Source organism: Drosophila erecta, unplaced genomic scaffold (genome assembly GCF_003286155.1).
Source record: "Drosophila erecta strain 14021-0224.00,06,07 unplaced genomic scaffold, DereRS2 tig00000021-arrow-pilon, whole genome shotgun sequence".
NCBI classification, from domain to species: domain Eukaryota; kingdom Metazoa; phylum Arthropoda; class Insecta; order Diptera; family Drosophilidae; genus Drosophila; species Drosophila erecta.
This window is the reverse complement of record NW_020825198.1, coordinates 11,711,928-11,734,537: the sequence shown is the minus strand read 5'-3', so window position 1 is coordinate 11,734,537 and position 22,610 is coordinate 11,711,928. Positions and strand designations below refer to the sequence as shown.

Here is a 22,610-nt window from a genome sequence, read left to right as displayed (position 1 = left end):
TTTCCATGGCGTTTTTATTTGTGGCCCCAGCTCGGCTGCTTTGCATTTTGAATACATATTCCGCAAATTCCTTGGGGGAGCTTGTAACTTTGTCAGTGGCTCTGCGTTCGTGTGATGTGATTGTTAAGTTGGCCCAGATTTGTCACAGGCGACTTTGGCGAATGAGCACGGCGGCCGAGGGGATTCTTGATTGCTTCCTGGTTGGAAAACAGGTATGCGTTGGTCCTGGTATGTTCCAAAAATAATATATTATTTAATTTTGTTTTTAAGAACACGCTTAGCGATTTGAAATCAAAAGACTAGAAAAGAATGTTAAATAATTCGCCCAATAATGGGAGCTAAAACCTTGTTTTATTGTGAAAAACTTCGCATTACTTGGTGTAGAGGTAAATGGCGACGATCAGCCCATAGAGCCCCAGCACCTCGGCGAAGATCAGGATCAGGATCATGCCCACAAAGAGGCGTGGCTGCTGGGCAGTGCCCCGCACCCCGGCATCACCCACAATCCCAATGGCAAATCCAGCCGCCAATCCGGCAAAGCCCACCGAAAGTCCGGCGGCCAAGTGGATGTATCCCTTGCGAATGGTGTACGAGTCCGACAGAGCGCCGGCAATCAGGACGGAGACCACCAGGCCATAGATCGCAATAATACCAGCCATCACCACCGGAATGATCGACTTCATGATCAATTCGGGCCGCATCACGGCCATGGCTGCGATTCCAGTGCCCGATTTGGCAGTTCCATAGGCCGCTCCCAAGGCCGAAAAGATGATGGCCGATGCCGCTCCCATCGATCCGAAGAAGATCGAGTACGCCGGCCTATCCTTTTCAGCCGAATCTGCAGACATCTTTATTATGATTCTGAAAAACCAATTCGATAATCGCTGCGTTAGTTTTCCCGAGAAACTTACTGCTCTTAAATCGTAAGTTCCGCTTGCTCGACAGATTTTTGATTCGTATTGCTTTACTGTAAACTCAACGCCAACTCTATAAACTTGTATTTTGACACAGGTTGCCATTATCCATTTCAGGTAAATGGTAATTTATATTATACCATTATATGGTAATTTATAATTATGGAACTATAACATTTCTTTTTTAATTTGACTGCATGAAATCACTGCAAGCCATACAACACCATTTATTTTACTTTGTATAGTCAACTTTTTTAAGGGAATATCTTTAATTTAAAAGTTGTATCACTCAAGTGTGTATTTATGTATCGAATTAAGATATTCCGCTGAATTCGCATAAAAAGCCATTCCCGGCTTAATCACAACCAAATGCAAAAAGTGCGAAAGGTTGTCCATTAAAGATTTATGCTGCGCTGAGGGATTTAGCATCGAAATCCCCACTTCTGTGCCATCTTGAGCTCCTTTTGGGTCGCCTCGGAATGAATCCGTATCCGAATCCGAATCCGAATGCGTATCCATTGTTGCCACGCCGCTGCGCTTTGTTAGTTATTGTTTGGTCCGCTTTTCGCAACTATAAATCGTTTATGTATTTTGTTGAGTGCGAGAATTTATCGCTGGAGTTGAGTATGAGAAAGGAATCACATAAATACAAATAAATCAAAAGCATTTCGAATGCCAATGGCGATGGCAGTACAAACAATCTTTTCCTCCTGCTTCGAGGAATGGAAAATTGAGAAATATAAATGGGACATGGCATAGTTGGTTGTGCGTGTGTATCTGTGTGTGTGTAGTGGCTATAGGCAGGCTAGACTGTGCTGTGCGAAAATTGATGTCTTGCCTCATAAAAATAAGGCATCAGAGGAATCGCCCGAATGTGTTTTTGTTGAAAGCAACATTGTAAATTTTATGACTTTTTTATGCGCTGAAATCTATAAATTATGTAAACTGACACTGACAGCTGTCAACCGAAGGCTCAGCGACAGCTTCAGTCCCACTCACAGGCCCATTCTGAGTCCCATTCGCAGTCGCCAGGGTTGCCGCCGATTTTTTTCGGTGTCAAATCTGGACTGTATATAGCTAGTTTAGATTATGTTGGCCCTATAATTTTAATAGTCTTAAGGAGAAGGATTATGGGTGCTTAAACAACAAGTTGAGTTAAGCGACTATAGTATTTAAATATATTTTTATTTATATTAATTAATTTACTTAAATATTTATCTGGCTTCAGCTTTAAATATGTAAAGTATCTCCAGCTCGCTTTCATAGGCTTTCGATTACTATCTTTCAGCCGCTTTGCTCAATGCTTATTTTACAATGATAAAAACATATATGCAATACATTTCGAAAAGGGGTTGCTCATAGGTCTTCCCAAGCTGCGAGGGTAGCTAGAACAGACTGGAAAACTGCTGATGGGGCAGCACTATCACTTCAGTGGCAAGCGGAACGGTTGCAAGTGACACATGTGTCAAATGGTCGATGGGGAAGCGCGACAAAATGTGCTATTCCCACTGCCTGGCATCAGACTCCTTCCTGCGCCACTCGACACCACCCAATCCCAGTTCCTGCCCCCCCACTTCATCACTTCTTGGCCAAAGTGAACTGATGACTCCAGATGATTAAATGATTGCGAGCGGCAATAAAAAATGTATGTTTCGAATTATTGCTAATATAAATTTTCTTTTTTTTTCTGCTATGCTTTATATGATTTTCTGCGGGGTTTTTGGACAAAGCGGGCGCCTTTTTATATTCCTTTGAATGTTAGCTTAGATTCAAAAGTTGTTTATGATAAGCTGGGCTCAGTTTATAGTTCAAGCCTTAAACCAGAAATGGGTATTTCAATGGTATGGTACCACATGACAAAGCAATTGCATCGTGAGTGTTATCAGATAATGGTTTTTTACTTACTTGAAGTAGGTAAATAACTAAACTAACTAGCCGCGGTTAAAGCTCCGCTATGAATTAACCTCTGGCGTGTCCTTGCCCCCTTTTTTGCTCACTGTAGTTAAGTAAATCACAAAGTTCCTGCCAATGTGCAATAAATGCGGGCCATGGGTTTTTCCGGGAAAGCAGGCGGCACTAACATAACTAACGAAAGAAATTAACCGAAAATAAATAAACTAGAGTCCCCCGACCCCCCAGGAGCAACTAAAAGGGTTTTCCGAATCCCGATTCCACTGGGCACGGGGTGTCAACCGCTTCGCTCCACCGCTTCACTGCTCCGCTCGCTGTTGCTTCCGCTGCGATGGATATGGATACGGATTTTGATTCGGATTCGGATACGGATACGGATGCGGAGTTGGAGACGGAGACGGAGACGGAGACAGGGACGACTGGCAACAGAATGACTGTGTGTGACTCTCGGAATCCCAAATGTGTTTTCAACATGCAATTTTTATTATTGACTGCTGCCTGTCGGTTGTCGTGCTAGTGCGCTGCTGCTGCTTTTCAGTGTTTTCCGCCCGGCGAATCGTGAAAATGTCATTACTGTCTATCAAGTCGGCCAAGGGTTTTTCCACCAAAGCCAAGAACATTAAAGCCCTTTGGGCCGAGCAAGTGACAAATTGAAAAGTTCATTTAAAATAGGCGCGACTCCGTCATGTGCTAGTTGAAGTTCTTTAGTTCGAGAACTATAGCACTTATAAAACACCAAATATAAAAACATATAAATCAGAAATAGATCAATATCTATAATCGACCCCTATATATCTATTGCATTTCCAATAATAATTCTCCGATGCTGACGTGACGGAGGTATTCTTACCCATTCAAGATTACTTCGTTCTATAAAATAGCACATATGCAACTTTAAGCAAGGATTTTAACAACATTGTAATTTAACAAAGTTTAAAATACCGCGTCAGGACTTCGAAACATTTTCAGTAGCAATCTTTCGGATAAATAGATAAATATGCTGAAAGTAATTTGCGATGGCGTGTGATTTTGAGGACTTATTCTGTGCATAATGTTCCTGGACTGACAGGGCTTATTGGCTTGCGTGCTGGGCGTCAATTTCGATATGCTGACAGGGAAAACGCACCTCCGCCATCAGCCAGGAAAAACGGGATGGAAAATTGAAAATGTCGGAGCAGTCCAACTGGCGGATGAGTGATTGCCAACATGCATCGCCGGCATTGGCGTGCCAAATGTAACGATTTAGGCACTAGGCGCAAAGCTTGTTGAATTCCAGAGCCGCTTTTAGCTGGGCGAATGGGCGGACGGACAGTGGCTGATATATCTTTTATTATGTAGTTCTGTGTCATCGTAAAAATCGCCGGCTATTACTTGATTGTCCTTCATGGGTGCCATAAAGCCGTTGGCGGCCTTTGGCCCATTGTAAAATGATTTACTCGCCTGCGCCCCGTTCATTTGTGGCCGGCAATCGCTTGGAGTCTCTGATCCATTCTCCTCCACTCATTCATTTTTTTATGGTCCGCTTTTTTACGGCCTTTCACAGTTTAACGACACATCACTGACACACCAAAAACGGAGCCGGAATTAGATATTGGCCCGAGTTTGCAGCTCCTTCTTGGTTGGGCAATTTGACATACTTATTTCTTGGTTTCCCATTAAATTGTGGGAAAATCTTAAAAAATCTGACTAAACGGAGACTCCAAACTTTTGACATCAAGTAAACGTTCGTTGCAATGACCAAGTTTTACTTTAACAATTTCAGATGCTAAGCAATATTTCCGGGTGGAAAATAATAACTATGAAAATACTTTTACTACTTATTTATATCCACTATTTTAAGATGACTTTCGGCTGCAGTATATTTATCAGTTGCAGATACAAACGACGCAAATTGATTAAATTTCCTTTAAGTAAGAATTAAGAACTGCATTTCCCTACCAAACTTCTACTAGCAGCTGTTTAACTTTTAAAATATTAATTAAATATCAGCGCATTATTCGACAAACTCAAGCCGACAAACTGTCCAGAAAAGCTTTTACCACCAAAGTAGATACTGATAGAGGGCCTGAAACCACAACAATGTCCTGACTGAATGGCAGACTGACAGACTCCCAATCTGACAGACTGACAGACTGACTGACTGACTGACGGACTGACTGATGTTATGGCCGTGGCGACGTATGGCTTCATGTGGCCCCCAATATCGACATGAGCTTATTAACCAGACCCAGAACAATGGGCCCGAACATTTATGCCCTCTTCGGGAGGTATATTAAAATTGATTACTGCAGCCGAGCCCAACATCAAACCAGAGCCAACACTATACCGCACCCGAACTGAACCATCCAGACGGGAATATGGCAGACCTATGACGTGACAGGAGCCCATTTACTGGCGACAACTTGGTCATTTGGGTTATGTGGTGCGTAGGAAATTACTATGCTGCTTTCGCCACAAAACGCGAAATTATTTTGGCCATCAAAAGGATACAGACGCACACATGTGAACTGATTACAGATGGATTCTTGTACGTACTGTAGTACCTACAATTGTAGTCCCTCTAAATCTACCGAGGCTATGATCTGTTTTTCTTATCAACAGAGCTTAACTGATGGTCTTTGTTTCGACATTTGTTCCATTGCCAAGGCTCTGGCTTATTTCTTATAACTTTCGCAGCCCAATTTTCGCCTTCTGCCCAAGCAATTTAGCCGCATCTGGGAACTTTGTCAGTTGCTCGCAGCACCTACAAAAACGGGCCAAGAACTAAGCGAAAAAGTTGCGTAAACTTCAAGTGCAGGATAAACAGGACGAAGAACGGAATGTTGGGCACTGTGCACTGTAGTATTGCGAACGTGTGTAAGTAACATATTCTGAGCCAACAGCCAACAGCCAACAGCCAACACAATTCAATTTAACTTTTTCATTCCTTTTGCCGAGCTCTGTTATTTTTATTTATATATATGTATATATTTTTTGTACATGGCTCGGTAAGCTTCAGTGGGTGGCGGTCTGTGTGCAAGTGTGATATGTTGGATGCTATGGCAATTTCCACCGGAGTCAGCAGTCAGAGTCCCTTTCAAAATTAAAATGTTCCTTATGCACGAGAGATTTCTGATGGAACGAACCGAAATGAAATGAAAGCTAACGGCCTGGAAGTCAACCAACCTGCGAAAGACGACAACGAGAATATGCCCATGCCCAGGGGCGCAGATCGGAGGGCTCCAATCCGGGCTCATACATATGGCTCATACATATGGCTCATACATATGGCCAACCGCACACACGAGGTCGGATGTTTGGGCCCGCTGGTGTGTGGCAAGCTCACTGGTTGCCATGGCTGACTATGAGGAGCCAGCCAGTCAGCGGGGTAAATTAATTAATGCCAAGTGTGTATATTAGCCCGGAACATGCGTCGGAGAAATTTACAATAGTACCGCCCCATTGACCCGGATTCCTTACATTTTTCTGCAGAGTAAATAGTTTTGGGTGCAGTTAAATCAATGCTATAATTGCCAAAAGGCATAACACAAGACTGTTATATCCATCAAAAAGATCACCCAAAAATATACGTCCTTTTGTTACAGAAGTATCTTAACTAGAAGTAGTTACTCACAGATCAAAAGACGAACTGGCCCGATTCGCCGTTGAAATAGCAAAGACAGAACGTGGAATCTAATACCAGTGCTATCGAAGTATCCTTCCTGTGCATTTGTGCAATTGTGGTAACACGAAACTTAGGCAAATCCACGTGTCCGACATGAAAGCCCGGGTAGCCGGCTATCATCTGGTGCGAAAAGCGCCGGGGAAAGATGGAAAACGTATCCGTCTCATTTCGTTTGCAGGCAGGCGGGCCATAAATCTCGGCAAAGTAGCGCCCAGTGGGTCGGTTGGGCGGTCGAAGAGGGCACGAAACACGAAATCACATTCGCAAAAAATAATTAATATTTATTACCCGAGAATGAAGTATTATCAAATTGCATAATTGCTGTGTTTCTCATTCGACACGACAGGCGGACAGTGGAAGACCGGGTCGAGACCCCAGTAGGAACACTCTAACCGCTGCCCACTGCCATGCTCCGTATCCGCCGGCTTTCCTGGCCAGTTCCCCGGATCCTGGATGGCCACCCGCACGGCGCCCTCCAGAAATCCAAGCCCGAAATCGAGGACCAGCCTGTAAAGTGTGTACAATGTTCTGCACACTGGCCGAAAGTGTTGTATAGTTTAATGCATTCATTCCAATTCATTTTCTAAAAAATACTAATTCATTCGCATTCATTTCATACTAAAAACCAAACTACTATTTCCTTTAACGATCACATATACATATTTTCTTGCATTTCCAGCAAAACCTCCTCCGCTTTCTCTCAGTGATGGCCTTCGTCTTGGACTTGGTCTGCGTTTTGGTCTTGGTAGTGGAGCCCGGCTACTTGCGCGTAAATTGCTACTCTCGTCCACTGGTCGGTCCGAAAAACTTTTTGATATATGAATTAAGTTTCCTTCGGCCCTCTGCGTGTGTGTGTGTGTGCGTGTGTGTGTGTGTGAGTGAGTGTGTTTGTTTGGGTGAGTTTGCAACGGCTGTGCGGCGTTGAGACATTTTGGATTTACGTTGTAATTACAGGATTTTGGATTTCTTCGTTGGCCAGAACCAGAACCAGCGTCAGAGTCGGAGTCAGAGTTAACTGGCAGGCCCCCGGGTCGCTTGAAGGTTATTTATTATGACATGTTATTTAGGTTTCATTTCAAAAACTTGATTGGACACTTTAGACTGCCGCTGCAGCGGAAACATTGCGTGCCCATGTGCTGTTCGCCAGCCAAAAAGGAAAGAACTTCGCTGGACGGGCCCAAGAAACCGCAGGGATATATGGCCAGAACCATAATGAAAATCGGCAAGGAGGAGACTCCGGTTATTCGTGTGCCCAGGGTGTGAAGTATCAAGCGGCCGGAATACACGCGATTTGCCACGGGGTCAACAGTTGACTCCGGATTCTCCCAACTGGACTGCGTACCAATATCTTGTAATCCAATATTACCGCTCGAAATTCTCTACTTCCGCCTAACTTCACTTGGGTGCATCTAGCTTGATAAGAAATGGAAGTGAATATTATATTACCTATTAGTTGCTTATCTGCTTGTACATAATCCCCTGAAAGTTACTATAGCTCAACTATACTAATCCGCGGCACACATGTACAGGAGACACACCCAACTTGAGTGATGAGTAACTCCGAAGGGCGGGAAATCCTTTCAAGTAGAACCTCCAAGGCCAGACCTACAAAAAAAAATGAAGAAAAACCAAGAAATCACGATGATGTGCATGATTTACGGGCTTGGAACAGATAATGTGAGAAATGAAAAGCGAAATCCCAACGTGGATTCATTTAAATAATTAAACCATGAATACCGCGTACACATTTGACCTTAGCAGCCGGCGAGTTAATAGCCCTCAAATTATAGCAACTTGTATGACGGACAGAATCGAGTGTTTCGCAGCAGAATAGAATAAGAGGAATAATTAAAGCGAACGAAATTAATTTGTTCCACTTCAGCCACCCGCCTAGCACAGCCGTTTTGACCCAACATCGATTGCCGGCCATGTCTGCTCGTCTAAGCCAGGTTGTCTAAGCCGTGGCCCAAACACAAAAGTGCGGACAGTGCCATACATGATGATATAACGTATTTTCGTATTTTGGAGAAGAATCACGTGTTGCCCCAGTATAATGGTTTCCAGTCGACTACAACAAAGGAAACTCACACACCCTGCCATTAAATGGTTACGAAAAGTACTGGTAATTTATCCAAGGCGTACACTTTGAGAAATTAACGTTTCATTGATCAATAATGACCTATGAGTTCAATCGTATATATTAGTAAGTACTGTTTACTTAGTTACGATTAGCTTTTCGTTTTCAAAATGATTATAATCTTGTTTAAAGTGATGATAAGTTTTTTCCAGTGCAGACGTAACCAGCAGGTATGTAATAATGACTAGCCAAAATCCGAAGAAACCGACCCAAAAACTTAAGCTGGCTAAATGAAATCTCTGGTTGTTTGTTGTCAAATTACGCCTGCTGAACACCAGAGCATTTTTGTACTGCTTGCCAAATATAGTACCCGATTTCTACCAGGATGAACCCCAGCAAGAAGGATGAGACCCGTCAAGAGAGCGACACCCTGGGACCCATGAATGTGCCCATGGATCGCTATTACGGCGCTCAGACGATGCGCTGCCTCCTAAACTTTCGCATTGGCGGCGAGGAGGAGCGAATGCCGGTGAGTTCTCTGGCTTAACCTTATAACCCAATGGCCCACTTGTAACCCAATGCTAACCTGACCAGCGCCAGATAATCCAGGCCATGGGCATACTGAAGAAGGCGGCAGCCGAAACCAACCAGGAGTTCGGACTGGACCCCAAGCTGAGCACGGCCATCTCGAATGCAGCCGACGATGTGATCTCCGGAAAGCTCTACGACGAGGGTCACTTCCCGCTGCCCATTTGGCAGACGGGATCGGGCACGCAGAGCAACATGAACAGCAACGAGGTCATCGGGAATCGGGCCATCGAGCTGCTGGGCGGTCGCATCGGCACCAAGGACCCAGTGCATCCCAATGATCATGTGAACAAGTCGCAGAGCTCCAACGACACCTTCCCGTCGGCCATTCACATTGCTGTGGCCACTGCCCTGACGAAGGATCTCCGACCGGCGGTCACCGCTCTGCGGGATGCACTGCAGGCCAAGGTGGGCGAATGGAAGGATATCATCAAGATCGGACGCACCCACACCCAGGACGCAGTGCCGCTAACGCTGGGCCAGGAGTTCAGTGGCTATGCCCAGCAGCTGACCAACGGGCTGCAGAGGATCGACGCGGTCCTGCCGCGAGTCTATCAGCTCGCACTGGGTGGCACCGCCGTGGGAACTGGACTGAATACCCGGCGAGGATTCGCCGAGAAGTGTGTCAAGCGGATTGCCCAGCTCACCGGACTGCCCTTCGTGGTGGCTCCCAACTTTTTCGAGGCCCTAGCCTGCCGAGACGCCATGGTGGAGGTGCATGGAGCGCTCAATGTCCTGGCTGTCAGCCTGATGAAGGTGACCAATGATATACGTTTCTTGGGCTCAGGACCGCGTTGCGGACTGGGCGAGCTCTTGCTGCCGGAGAATGAGCCGGGCAGCTCCATCATGCCCGGCAAGGTGAATCCCACGCAGTGCGAGGCCATGACTATGATCTGTGCCCAGGTGATGGGCAACCATGTGGCCGTCACCGTCGGCGGTGCCAATGGACACTTCGAGCTGAACGTCTTTAAGCCGCTGATCGCCTCCAACGTGCTTCGCTCCATCAAGCTGTTGGGTAAGTGTTACATTAAGTAAGAATGGTAATATTTAATGGGCTGTACTTCGTAGCGGATGGCTGCATCAGCTTCAACTGCAACTGCGTCAAGGGCATTCGGCCCAACAAGGAGAAGCTGGCCAAGATCGTGAACGAGTCGCTAATGCTGGTGACAGCCCTCAATCCGCACATTGGCTATGACAAGTCGGCCCAGATCGCCAAGGCGGCCCACAAGAATGGAACTACTCTGAAGGAGGAGGCCTTGAACGCCGGCATTTCGGAGAAGGACTTCAACGAGTGGGTGCGTCCCGAGAAGATGCTGGGTCCTTCTTAGGTTCTCCTCCCATGTTCCACGTGTTACCCATTCATAAATTGCGTATTACAAAATTTAATCGTTGCAAATACAACCGAGTGAAAGATACAAAAATATACATTTTGGTGCCAATTAAACTTGCCACCACATCGAATGCAAAAAAGCAATCCCCTGAAAAGTGTAAGATGCCACTAAAACCCATTGCCATATCCGTTGGGAAGGTCCTAATTAGGGTTCTGCAAAGGAATCTTTGCCAGCTGAATGCGTACCAAATTAGGTCGTCAAGTCAAAGTCGGAACCCGGTACCTTTCGGGTAGGGTCGCACTCTCGTCGAGTGGAAAGGAAATCAAATTGTTTTAATGATACACAAATTGATACTTTGAAACGAAAAATAACAAAAGCAAAATAAAAGTTGCTCGAAGCAATTGCGACTATTTTCTTATTTCATGGAAATGACGGTCGATCCAATCGAAGGGGACGTTGATGTAGTCGGATTGAAGCTGCCACCGACATTAGGTGAAAATTGGATTCCCTACATTTTGCTTATTCCTTTCTATTCCCCCGCCCCCCCAGGCATTTCCCTTTTTTTGCATTACTTTTCTCCTTTCCCCGCATTTCCAATCCAGTTGAAGATGGCTCGGGGACCAGAGTCTTTAATACCTGAAGCGAGTGCAATTGCCATTATTATGCAAATTTTTGCTTTCATTGCATGCGTGTGTTACTTTCACATTGTTTCTTTGTTTCTCCCCTCTTTTTGTAATTTAAATGAGGGTCGATATCACTCCCTTTTCCAGTCTTATGTCCTCGCTCCTCGCTCCTCGCTCCTGGCAATAATAAAAGACAATTGAAATGTCAATAGCTTACAATTGTCTGCAATAACATCCCAGGTATCCGCCGTCGTATCCGAACAGAGTTTATCATTACCTAGGGGTTGCGTATCGAACCGAATAAGTCAGGGGTACGATTACCTATAATCGAATAATGGATATTACTGGACCCGCACCCCACTACCCTTTCAAATTGCTACTATATAAGCAAGCTGTCAATCTGAAGAGTTGATTCCCGCTGGTTATAGTTGCTGAAAAAAATATAGTTTGCTATGGTAGCAAATAATATAGTAGTAGGCGTAAATAGTGCAAGGATTTATCTGGCTAGATACATATATAAAAAAGGATTAAACATTGTTTTTAGCTTGGCAATTTGCAGGCCCAATACGGTTTTATTAGGTTTCAAACTTTACCACAATTCATTGATGTGGACAACAGAGTCCCTAATCAACAGCAAACAAATCCGAATTAATATTGGGCTAAGAAACCGAGAGTTTTCAAAGTGAAATGGTGGGTTGCGTAAACTAACGCATGTTCATCAAGGCCCTGGGCCATTAATTACGTATACGCCACGTAGTCCAATACCACGCAGTGGGGAAATGAAGCCTTCAGTCAAACGATGGGCTGGTTTCTGTTCGGATTACACAGCCATCGTGCATGCAAATTAGGGTTTGATATCTTATTGACTTTCTGACTGCCGAGACTACTTTTGTCGAGTTTTGGGCTAGGATACGCAGTGTATTTTCTCCCAAAACCCAAATTAAAAGCAATTAAATAGCAAAAGTTTTAGATAGATTTGGCAAATAAGAACGAAACTGGATAAGGATTTTTATCCTGGGGTAGATACTTAATTTTGTACGGCAGCTTGACCACTTAAAGTTTTCATCGAGTTTTTATGGAATAATATAAAATTTGATAACAGAAATAAAATTTATTTACTAACATACTCAACAACACACTCAATTGAGCAATGAATAAGTCGATGAACTCCGTTTCTTGTAGAATCCTTATCACAATATCCTAACTATACAAAATTAATAAAACAGTACAAACAGCTTAGAGCTAAATAATATTTTATTTCGTCTCTATATGTGAATCTTTTAAGTACAAGTGGTCTAGAAGCTTTGCTAGAATAGTATTCGTTAAGTTTTTGGCTGCAAGCTTCAAGCTGCGCCAGCGGAAACGGAAGTCCTTTTTTTGATGTCGCAATTGAAATAGAAATGAATCACAGCATCCACAACAGCGACAACCGAAATGAGAAAAGTTGGGCAAGACTTTGGCGGAAATGTGACAAGTAAATTGAAGTACCAGCCATACAAAAAGCAATGTAGTAACCCCAAAGGTCGCATTTCAAATCCAAATTGCTGCCTTTCTCTTTGACATAATCAAAATATGATCCGGGTATAGTAGTTTTGTTTTTCATGTTGCTTTCACAGAAGTCAGACGGACATAGTACAATTTTGCGACGACCACGAAAAACGAAATTTTGTACGCCAATTGTTGCGAGCAAATTTAGTTTCTTAGCAATAAGTTCATTACATTAGTATTTATTTAAAATCGACCGTTATATGGACCTCAAGTAAAACTTGGCTTTTCAATCAAGGAGCGTATCAAATTGACAGCCACCCTCTGTATGAAAATAAATAATAATAATACTGGGAGTTTGGTAGGGGCTTAGCATATAGAGCACATTGAACCGCATTTTCATCATCCAGGGGAGAGCAAATTGTCCAGTCAGAGCACACGGATGGCAGAGTCCCAGGATGGCGTCCCCATCGTCACAATCTTCTCCATCGACGGGGGTCTCGATGTCCTTCCTTTGATTAAATGTTGAAAAATTGCGGACAGCGGCATAATCACAGCTCTGGTTGCGTATTTGTCCAATAAACCGGAAGCTTTTTGGAATGAGCTTTTCAAACTGTTCTGGGACGGGACAACAATTTACGCGATGACCTTCAATGACCTTCCACCATTTGTAGTGTTTTTAAATTTTATTATTTAACTAGTTTTTGTGTGAAAAATATCAATATTATTATCTTGAAGGAAAGTAATTGATTAGGAATATAAAACTTTGTAACAACCATTTTATTCCTCCAGCTGTGGTCGCCTTAATAAATTATACTCAATTAATTATAGTAGAGTTTCGTTAAATGGTTATAAGTTATGAAATAAATCCCTAAACGTTATATCTGAGTACAAACAAAAATTCCAAATTCCGAAGGGCAGTTCTCAGATTGTTTTAGGGGGATGAATATACTATGCGGAACTTGACTTACTGGTGGTTGAATCCTGGGCGCCCTGTTAAGTGAATTTATAAATGGCAACAAAAAGCATAAAATTTACGGCGAAAAATAGCAATTTGAAGGAAGAAAAGCGAGGAACGCCTGTTTTGCTCTAAATTACTTGGCACAGCAATTTGGGTATACAGAGCCTGATGACCTCATTAATTTTCAATCTGAGCCAGATTACAGTCCGCTGGCGGGAGTATGATGAATCTCTTCCAAGTCCCCCACCCAATTCTAATTTATGATGATAAATGAGTTTCAATCAAGCGGCAAAAGTGAAGTTTACGGCAGCCAGTTGCCCGTTTTGACCACTCGGCTCCTTAAATCTCTGGATTTTACAAAGAAATTTATACATAATTCGATTTGACTTTTTCCTTCGGAGTGGTGCGAGGATTTTCATTTCAATATTTATGAATTTCTGTTTTTGGAACGGCCATTTTTATGCGCGGTTACCAATTTCAAAGATCAGAGGCTTATTGATTTTGACTTAAATCTCTAATTAAGAATTTGCCTTGGTCCACATTTGCATAATCTGTTCGCAATCCATTACTTCTATTTATTTATTTATCGGTTCGAAACAGAGACAGTTTGGTCACCTGCTGTTCGTGGGTATATGAAATGACCCATTTAGTGAACGAACGGCTCCTATTTATTTAAATAATCTGGCTATAATTCAAGTGACCAAGGGTAAACAACAAAAGGTACCTATATGAATGAAAAACTTTTGAACCCTTTTCAGCGAGGAAAAATAAATGACATTGCAGGTTCGTTTCGCAATCAGTTTGGAAATTCCGGTAAAAAGGCGGTACAACGAAAGTGTGTTTATCCCATAATTTATTGTCGATACACTTTTGGTCGAGCGTCTGCAAAGGTAATTATGGTTTTATCTGCCAGCGGTGCGGATACGTAATAAATGTTTGATTTTAAAGGGTAAGAGGCATGCGATAGTTTATCTGTAGAATTTTGTTCAGAAACCCTTCTTTCACTGAATGGTTGCTGAGTTTAAGGAATTAGATAAGACGACGAGGGGTAGCCGGCAGTCTATATGTTTATACCCGTTACTCGTAAGGTAAAAGGGTATACTAGATTCGTTGAAAAGTATGTAACAGGCAGAAGGAAGCGTTTTCGACGATATGAATGTAAAATCTGCATTCAAATTTAGAAATTTATTTTTTTTAATTTTTTTTGTCATTTTTTTTATGTATGATGTAGAAATTCAAAAAAATTAGGAAATGTCCTAAGACTGAAGTTCCATACTCCATAACTCAACCAATCTTAATCGGATTTTGAAGTGGTATACCTCTAAATGTTTCTGGCGCAATTCTCTAAAAAACTGCATTCAAATTTAAAAATTTATTTTTTTTAATTTTTTTTGTCATTTTTTTGATGTGATGATGTTGTAGAAATTCAAAAAAACTAAAAAATACCCTAAGACTGAAATTCCACACTCCATAACTCAACCAATCTTAATCGGATTTTGAAGTGGCATACCTCTAAATGTTTCTGGCGCAATTCTCTAAAAAACTGCATTCAAATTTAAAAATTTATTTTTTAAAATTTTTTTTGTCATTTTTTTGATGTGATGATTTTTTAGAAATTCAAAAAAATTAGGAAATGTCCTAGTACTGAAGTTCCATACTCCATAACTCAACCAATCTTAATCGGATTTTGAAGTGGCATACCTCTAAATGTTTCTGGCGCAATTCTCTAAAAATCTGCATTCAAATTTAAAAATTAATTTTTTAAAATTTTTTTTGTCATTTTTTTGATGTGATGATGTTTTAGAAATTCAAAAAAATTAGGAAATGTCCTAAGACTGAAGTTCCATACTCCATAACTCAACCAATCTTAATCGGATTTTGAAGTGGCATACCTCTAAATGTTTCTGGCGCAATTCTCTAAAAATCTGCATTCAAATTTAAAAATTAATTTTTTAAAATTTTTTTTGTCATTTTTTTGATGTGATGATGTAGAAATTCAAAAAACTTAGGAAATGTCCTAATACTGAAGTTCCATACTCCATAACTCAACCAATCTTAATCGGATTTTGAAGTGGCATACCTCTAAATGTTTCTGGAGCAATTCTCTAAAAGACTGCATTCAAATTTAAAAATTACTTTTTTAAATTTTTTTTTGTCATTTTTTTGATGTGATGATGTAGAAATTCAAAAAACTTAGGAAATGTCCTAATACTGAAGTTCCATACTCCATAACTCAACCAATCTTAATCGGATTTTGAAGTGGCATACCTCTAAATGTTTCTGGAGCAATTCTCTAAAAAACTGCATTCAAATTTAAAAATTTATTTTATTAAATTTTTTTTGTCATTTTTTTGATGTGATGATGTTTTAGAAATTCAAAAAAATTAGGAAATGTCCTAAGACTGAAGTTCCATACTCCATAACTCAACCAATCTTAATCGGATTTTGAAGTGGCATACCTCTAAATGTTTCTGGCGCAATTCTCTAAAAATCTGCATTCAAATTTAAAAATTTATTTTTTTAAATTTTTTTTGTCATTTTTTTGATGTGATGATGTTTTAGAAATTCAAAAAAATTAGGAAATGTCCTAAGACTGAAGTTCCATACTCCATAACTCAACCAATCTTAATCGGATTTTGAAGTGGCATACCTCTAAATGTTTCTGGCGCAATTCTCTAAAAATCTGCATTCAAATTTAAAAATTAATTTTTTAAAATTTTTTTTGTCATTTTTTTGATGTGATGATGTAGAAATTCAAAAAACTTAGGAAATGTCCTAATACTGAAGTTCCATACTCCATAACTCAACCAATCTTAATCGGATTTTGAAGTGGCATACCTCTAAATGTTTCTGGAGCAATTCTCTAAAAAACTGCATTCAAATTTAAAAATTTATTTTTTAAATTTTTTTTTGTCATTTTTATGATGTGATGATGTTTTAGAAATTCAAAAAAATTAGGAAATGTCCTAATACTGAAGTTCCATACTCCATAACTCAACCAATCTTAATCGGATTTTGAAGTGGCATACCTCTAAATGTTTCTGGCGCAATTCTCTAAAAAACTGCATTCAAATTTAAAAATTTATTTTTTAAATTTTTTTTTGTCATTTTTTTGATGTGATGATTTTTTAGAAATTCAAAAAAATTAGGAAATGTCCTAATACTGAAGTTCCATACTCCATAACTCAACCAATCTTAATCGGATTTTGAAGTGGCATACCTCTAAATGTTTCTGGCGCAATTCTCTAAAAATCTGCATTCAAATTTAAAAATTTATTTTTTTAAATTTTTTTTGTCATTTTTTTGATGTGATGATGTTTTAGAAATTCAAAAAAATTAGGAAATGTCCTAAGACTGAAGTTCCATACTCCATAACTCAACCAATCTTAATCGGATTTTGAAGTGGCATACCTCTAAATGTTTCTGGCGCAATTCTCTAAAAATCTGCATTCAAATTTAAAAATTAATTTTTTTAAATTTTTTTTGTCATTTTTTTGATGTGATGATGTAGAAATTCAAAAAACTTAGGAAATGTCCTAATACTGAAGTTCCATACTCCATAACTCAACCAATCTTAATCGGATTTTGAAGTGGCATACCTCTAAATGTTTCTGGAGCAATTCTCTAAAAAACTGCATTCAAATTTAAAAATTAATTTTTTAAATTTTTTTTTGTCATTTTTTTGATGTGATGATGTAGAAATTCAAAAAACTTAGGAAATGTCCTAATACTGAAGTTCCATACTCCATAACTCAACCAATCTTAATCGGATTTTGAAGTGGCATACCTCTAAATGTTTCTAGAGCAATTCTCTAAAAAACTGCATTCAAATTTAAAAATTTATTTTTTAAATTTTTTTTTGTCATTTTTTTGATGTGATGATGTTTTAGAAATTCAAAAAAATTAGGAAATGTCCTAAGACTGAAGTTCCATACTCCGTAACTCAACCAATCTTAATCGGATTTTGAAGTGGCATACCTCTAAATGTTTCTGGCGCAATTCTCTAAAAAACTGCATTCAAATTTAAAAATTTATTTTTTTAAATTTTTTTTGTCATTTTTTTGATGTGATGATGTTTTAGAAATTCAAAAAAATTAGGAAATGTCCTAATACTGAAGTTCCATACTCCATAACTCAACCAATCTTAATCGGATTTTGAAGTGGCATACCTCTAAATGTTTCTGGCGCAATTCTCTAAAAATCTGCATTCAAATTTAAAAATTAATTTTTTTAAATTTTTTTTGTCATTTTTTTGATGTGATGATGTAGAAATTAAAAAACTTAGGAAATGTCCTAATACTGAAGTTCCATACTCCATAACTCAACCAATCTTAATCGGATTTTGAAGTGGCATACCTCTAAATGTTTCTGGCGCAATTCTCTAAAAAACTGCATTCAAATTTAAAAATTTATTTTTTAAAATTTTTTTTGTCATTTTTTTTGTTGTGATGATGTTTTAGAAATTCAAAAAAATTAGGAAATGTCCTAAGACTGAAGTTCGATACTCCATAACTCAACTAATCTTAATCGGATTTTGAAGTGGAATACCTCTAAATATTTCTGGTAAAATTCTCTAAGAAGCTGCATTCCAATTTTTTTAAGTATGTTGAAAAGTATTTAACAGGCAGAAGGAAACCACTCCTACGCCCACAATCCGCCCAAAACTGTAACACCCATACTTTTGCAAAATTTGATATTTTTTCATTTTTGAATATATCCTAACATAACAGCCTCTTTCCTCTGTTCTGTTTTTTCACAAAAAATTCAAAATGAGAAATTCAATGGCGGACCAATCATAAGATCGGAGGCAGTAAAATATTGGCGATGTGATCGTATCCATTTTTCGTGCACTTGTAGCTGGCCATGCGATTTCCGAATTCCACGGCAACTGAAAGGGATCTTTCCCGGATATAGAGGGCGTAGATGAAGGCGCCCATGAAGGTGTCTCCTGCACCCAAGGCGTCCACGATGCGTCTGGGCTTGTGGGGCTTGGCGTGGGTGTAGTTGCCATCGTGATCCATGATCCCGGCACCCTGGTCGCCCCAAAGGACGACCACATATGGTCGCTTCAGGTTGAGGCCCCAACGCATGCGCAATCGCTCGTCCAGCTGCAGGCAGGCATCCTCCATGGAAGCCCAGCTATTGGTTTGGGCCAGCTTCTTGGAGAATATGGCATAGTCACAGTAATCCATCAGAGGCCACATGTCGTCCAGGTTATTATCAAAATAGATCGATAGCGCGATCTTCTCCTCCCTGGTCGCATTGTATGCCTGAATGTCCTTGACCATCGGCAGCGATTTATCAAAGTATAGTGCCCGAATGTGAATCCAGCCATATCGGTTAAGGTCCAGCTTCCGGAAATCCTCAATGCTGACGTAGGGGAAATCATTATTGCAATAGACAATGTTCCGCGTCTTAGTCGCCTTGCAGAGTATCACGGATGAGAAGGGGGCACCCTGGTCACAGGTTGGACAGTTCTCGATTATGATGCCCCGTCCCTTCAAGTCGTCTTTCAGCACTTCGAACACACTCCAATTGCTGAGCATTCCTAAGAGCTCCACTTTGACCCCCAGATTCGCGAGCACAGTGCAGTTGTTCGAAGCCCTTCCACCGCGAGTCCAGTATCCTCCAACAACCTGTTGCGATGAATTTTCCCTGGGAAAATGCTTTATGGTCGAGACGAAGTCAATGGTCGTGGTGCCGATGCACAACACCGTCTTCTTGCCCACTGCCCAGCTCAGTTTGTTGCCATATTGGGTCATATTGAATACTGTTTTGTGAATTTCAATGTTTTTAAATCGTTGTTCCAAAAAGTACCTGCCTGATTTGATCAGGAAATTTAGATATTCAAGAATATCAACAGTAACGATAGCTGAGATCTAGAAGTCTGTGATACCAAGAGCTATTCCAAAAACAAACCCAAATTATGGTAAATTGAAATTAAGGGTGGAGAATCGTAGAAAGGAGTGGACAGGAGCCATAGACAACCGCCAGGATGACCCAATGGTGTGCGATCAGTGTGATGAAGGCCGTGCTCTGCGTCGGCTGCACGGAGGTGGACTACGTGACCACCATGGAGAAGGTCGACTTCCAGTGCGACAGGTGCAGCACCCAGAATGGAGCCCTGCAGCGCAGCGGAAGATCCTCGAACGTTAGTACGGCCCTCCGGCTGCTGGGCGCCAATGTGGAGCTGTTCGGCGTGCTCACCCGTAATCCCACCTATCGCATGATTGTGGACGATCTCGAGCAGCGGGGCATCGACATCAGCCACTGCACATTTACGGACGAGAGTCCGCCCTTTTCCACCATCGTCCAGGATCGCTGGACTCGCCGTTGCACGGTGGTATACTGCGACAAGCCATTTCCGTATGTCACGGCTGCCGATTTCCGCAAACTGGATCTCGATCAGTACGGCTGGGTGAACTTCGAGGCACGGAGTCCGCGTGAGACCTGCGATATGATACGCCTAATCCTCGATCACAACAACGGGCGGGATGAAAGGGATCGCATTGTGGTGTCGCTGCAGATATTTAATTCCTTCGCACAGGTCGTGCATCTGATTGCCATGTGCGACTATGTGTTCGTCACCAAGTACATAGCCGAGTCCAGAGGCTGGAACTCGCCGCTGGAAACCTGCGAGGGCATCAATCAGCTCCTGCGCATGCCAAGGGACATCCGGGTGCGCCGACCCTGCGTCATTGTGCCGTGGAGCAGCCTGGGTGCAGGTTGCATGACCACGGAAGGGCAGTACTTCGAGCTGCCGGCACACAAGCCCAAAAAGATCATCGACCGGGTTGGCGATAGTGATTGCTTCACGGCGGGCTTTATTTATGCCGCCTTTGTGCGGCAAAGGCGGTTGGCCGAGGCCGTGGACTTTGCCAATGCCGTGGCCAGCTTCAAGTTGGGCTATGTGGGGTTCGACTGCCTGGGCCACTTGCCAATCGAAGCGGTCCAGCTGCCCGTCAGAATGCGGGTTGGCAGTGAGGTGTCCTCCGACGATGAGGATAACGGCGATCAGCCGAATAGCTGCCGGAAGCACCTGTTGCGCCCAATTGAGCTCCTGCAGGACAATGCCCCCCTTGCACCCATTAGGCAGGAAGCGCCGACTGCGACTCCGGTGGGGCTCGAATATCCTGGCTAGGAAGGCGTTCCATGTACCATCTTACATATTCTACAAATTTCAAACATTTAATGTATGGTGGCATATTTCATTACAAAGAGTTTGTTTTTAACTAGTTGTTTAGAGCTGTTAATAAGTTCATTTTGTTTGATCAATATAAAAAGACGGTAGGCATGTTAGCTGTCAGTTTCGATCGCTATAAGGGCAATTAATTGGTCATTTACCAAGAAGGTATGGATCGATTCTGCACGCAGGACAGGCATACCTGATTAAATCCAACTGCTCTATTTAGATACATAAATAAGCAGGCTGTAAAGGCATGGCATAATTCCTGACACAATGATTTAGTTGCGTTTCTCACTGGGTGGCTGCTCGGCGATGTCGCAGATAGCCCTTGGAGGAAATGGCGGAGCCAAGGAGCATTATGTATGTGTGTGCAAATGGATGCTGTGGAAGAACTGTTGCCACAGCATAATTGCCACATGATTAATTCTTGAGTCAGGCGAAACTTGTCCGGGTCCGAGACCAAGATAAATGCTAATAGATATACATTTATGTAGACGTTGGGCGTTGGGCATTGGACGTTGGACAAATGTTGTGAATGGCGGAGCACGGGGCTATTCGGTCATTTATCATTTCGGACAACAGGCAGGCAGCAACAACAATTACCACGAATATAAGTGACAATTTTCATGCATTTCCCGGGCCACGCGGCGTATGAGCGATGAAGATAATTTCGGTGCGAAGCAGCACAGATTACCAGAGATGGCGATGCCAAGCCAGCGCAAATAATCCTTGGCCAGCAAATCGATAAATGTCCAACCGTTTGACGCGGTTGGAGCAGGGAGCTCCCGTCCTCGAAAAATGCTGCATCTGGATGTGGCACACCCTCATAAAAACATGGAGCCCAGGAACTTATTTCCTTTTGGGGCTGCTGTGTCGCCGCCATACGAATATTAACCAGAATTATGTGTCGCAAGATTGCAGCTGCCAACTTGAGGGGGAGCTGCACTTAAAATTTTTACTATAAAATCATCTGAGTAATGCCCAAAAACTTTCTTTTCCACAAGTTATTTTAGCAAAACTCACTATTTGAACTTTAGTCGTTTGAATAAGAATAATATATTTTTGCATGCTGACTTTATCTTGCAGCTGGGCTCTATTTTTCGAGTGTTTCACCCATTTTGGGGTCTGGAAAGGGAGAAGATCGTGCCGGAGACGCTTTCATTTGCCTTCCGGATTCGTTTGTGTATGTTGAATGCAACCGGCAAAAGCCAAAGAGCAAACCGACTGCACACACTAACAATGTGAATGTCGAGCGGCATTTATGTAAATTACAAATTATTTCAGCAGTAAAAATTCAGTGGGAATTGTTTTTGGCAAGGCAACGTCGTCGGCAAATTCGTACTAAAAAGAGGGTTCATCCAAGGGGGCCACTTTTGACTCTTTTGTGCCGCACAATAAGATACCCTGTTCTTTACATATCAATACATCAGGGCAGCTTTTAAAAACATTTGCTCTATTTTCATACCTTAAAAAGTAGTCATATTCATAATGAATAAGAAATAATTGAAAGTAGCTTTTAAATTCTACTTTGAATAGATTCCCCGACTATATACATTAGAAAATATCTTGTTCTTTTGTAATTCGTAGACGTTTATTACACTTTGATTTTAGGGAATTATGCGAAACCAAAGATTCAGCGGAGTTACTGGCAACCAAATAAGCAACAATAGCTGCTAGTATAATAACTGTCATGACAATGGCCGTGGCAATTGGGAAAAACATTTGCTTTTTTAACGGCATTGGCTGTTAAGCAGATATAAAAGATAGTTATTGTTATTATTCGAGCTGCACACACAATCCAAGACTAAAATAGTGACAATGCAGCCTCTTAGTTTCGACTTTTGTTTATAATTTCCTCGCGTTAGGACAA

General features: G+C 41.6%; 4 protein-coding genes across 6 annotated transcripts; 2 read left to right on the top strand and 2 right to left on the bottom strand.

The window, feature by feature from the left end:
• Positions 1-312: 312 nt before the first annotated feature.
• LOC6544587 (V-type proton ATPase 16 kDa proteolipid subunit) lies at positions 313-974 on the bottom strand. 3 transcript variants are annotated; one of them, XM_026977102.1, is made up of 2 exons: positions 912-974; positions 313-838 (listed from the first exon to the last, which is right to left on the bottom strand). In XM_026977102.1, the coding sequence occupies exon 2, from the start codon at positions 789-791 to the stop codon at positions 372-374; it is 420 nt and encodes a 139-aa protein (XP_026832903.1). In that variant the 5' UTR covers positions 792-838; positions 912-974; the 3' UTR covers positions 313-371. The 3 variants fall into 3 exon arrangements, with proteins under 3 accessions (XP_026832903.1, XP_001972386.1, XP_026832902.1); XM_001972350.3 differs by having other exon boundaries at positions 313-861; positions 912-952; XM_026977101.1 differs by having other exon boundaries at positions 313-848; positions 912-944.
• A 7,756-nt stretch (positions 975-8,730) lies between these two features.
• On the top strand, positions 8,731-10,615 carry LOC6544586 (fumarate hydratase, mitochondrial). The gene is made up of 3 exons (XM_001972349.3): positions 8,731-9,095; positions 9,161-10,169; positions 10,223-10,615. The coding sequence occupies exons 1-3, from the start codon at positions 8,952-8,954 to the stop codon at positions 10,480-10,482; spliced, it is 1,413 nt and encodes a 470-aa protein (XP_001972385.1). The 5' UTR covers positions 8,731-8,951; the 3' UTR covers positions 10,483-10,615.
• A 7,668-nt stretch (positions 10,616-18,283) lies between these two features.
• On the bottom strand, positions 18,284-19,415 carry LOC6544585 (ketohexokinase). Its single transcript, XM_001972348.3, has one exon. The coding sequence runs from the start codon at positions 19,314-19,316 to the stop codon at positions 18,348-18,350; it is 969 nt and encodes a 322-aa protein (XP_001972384.1). The 5' UTR covers positions 19,317-19,415; the 3' UTR covers positions 18,284-18,347.
• LOC6544584 (ketohexokinase) lies at positions 19,411-20,765 on the top strand. The gene has a single exon (XM_001972347.3). The coding sequence runs from the start codon at positions 19,550-19,552 to the stop codon at positions 20,693-20,695; it is 1,146 nt and encodes a 381-aa protein (XP_001972383.1). The 5' UTR covers positions 19,411-19,549; the 3' UTR covers positions 20,696-20,765.
• The last annotated feature ends 1,845 nt before the right edge of the window (positions 20,766-22,610 follow it).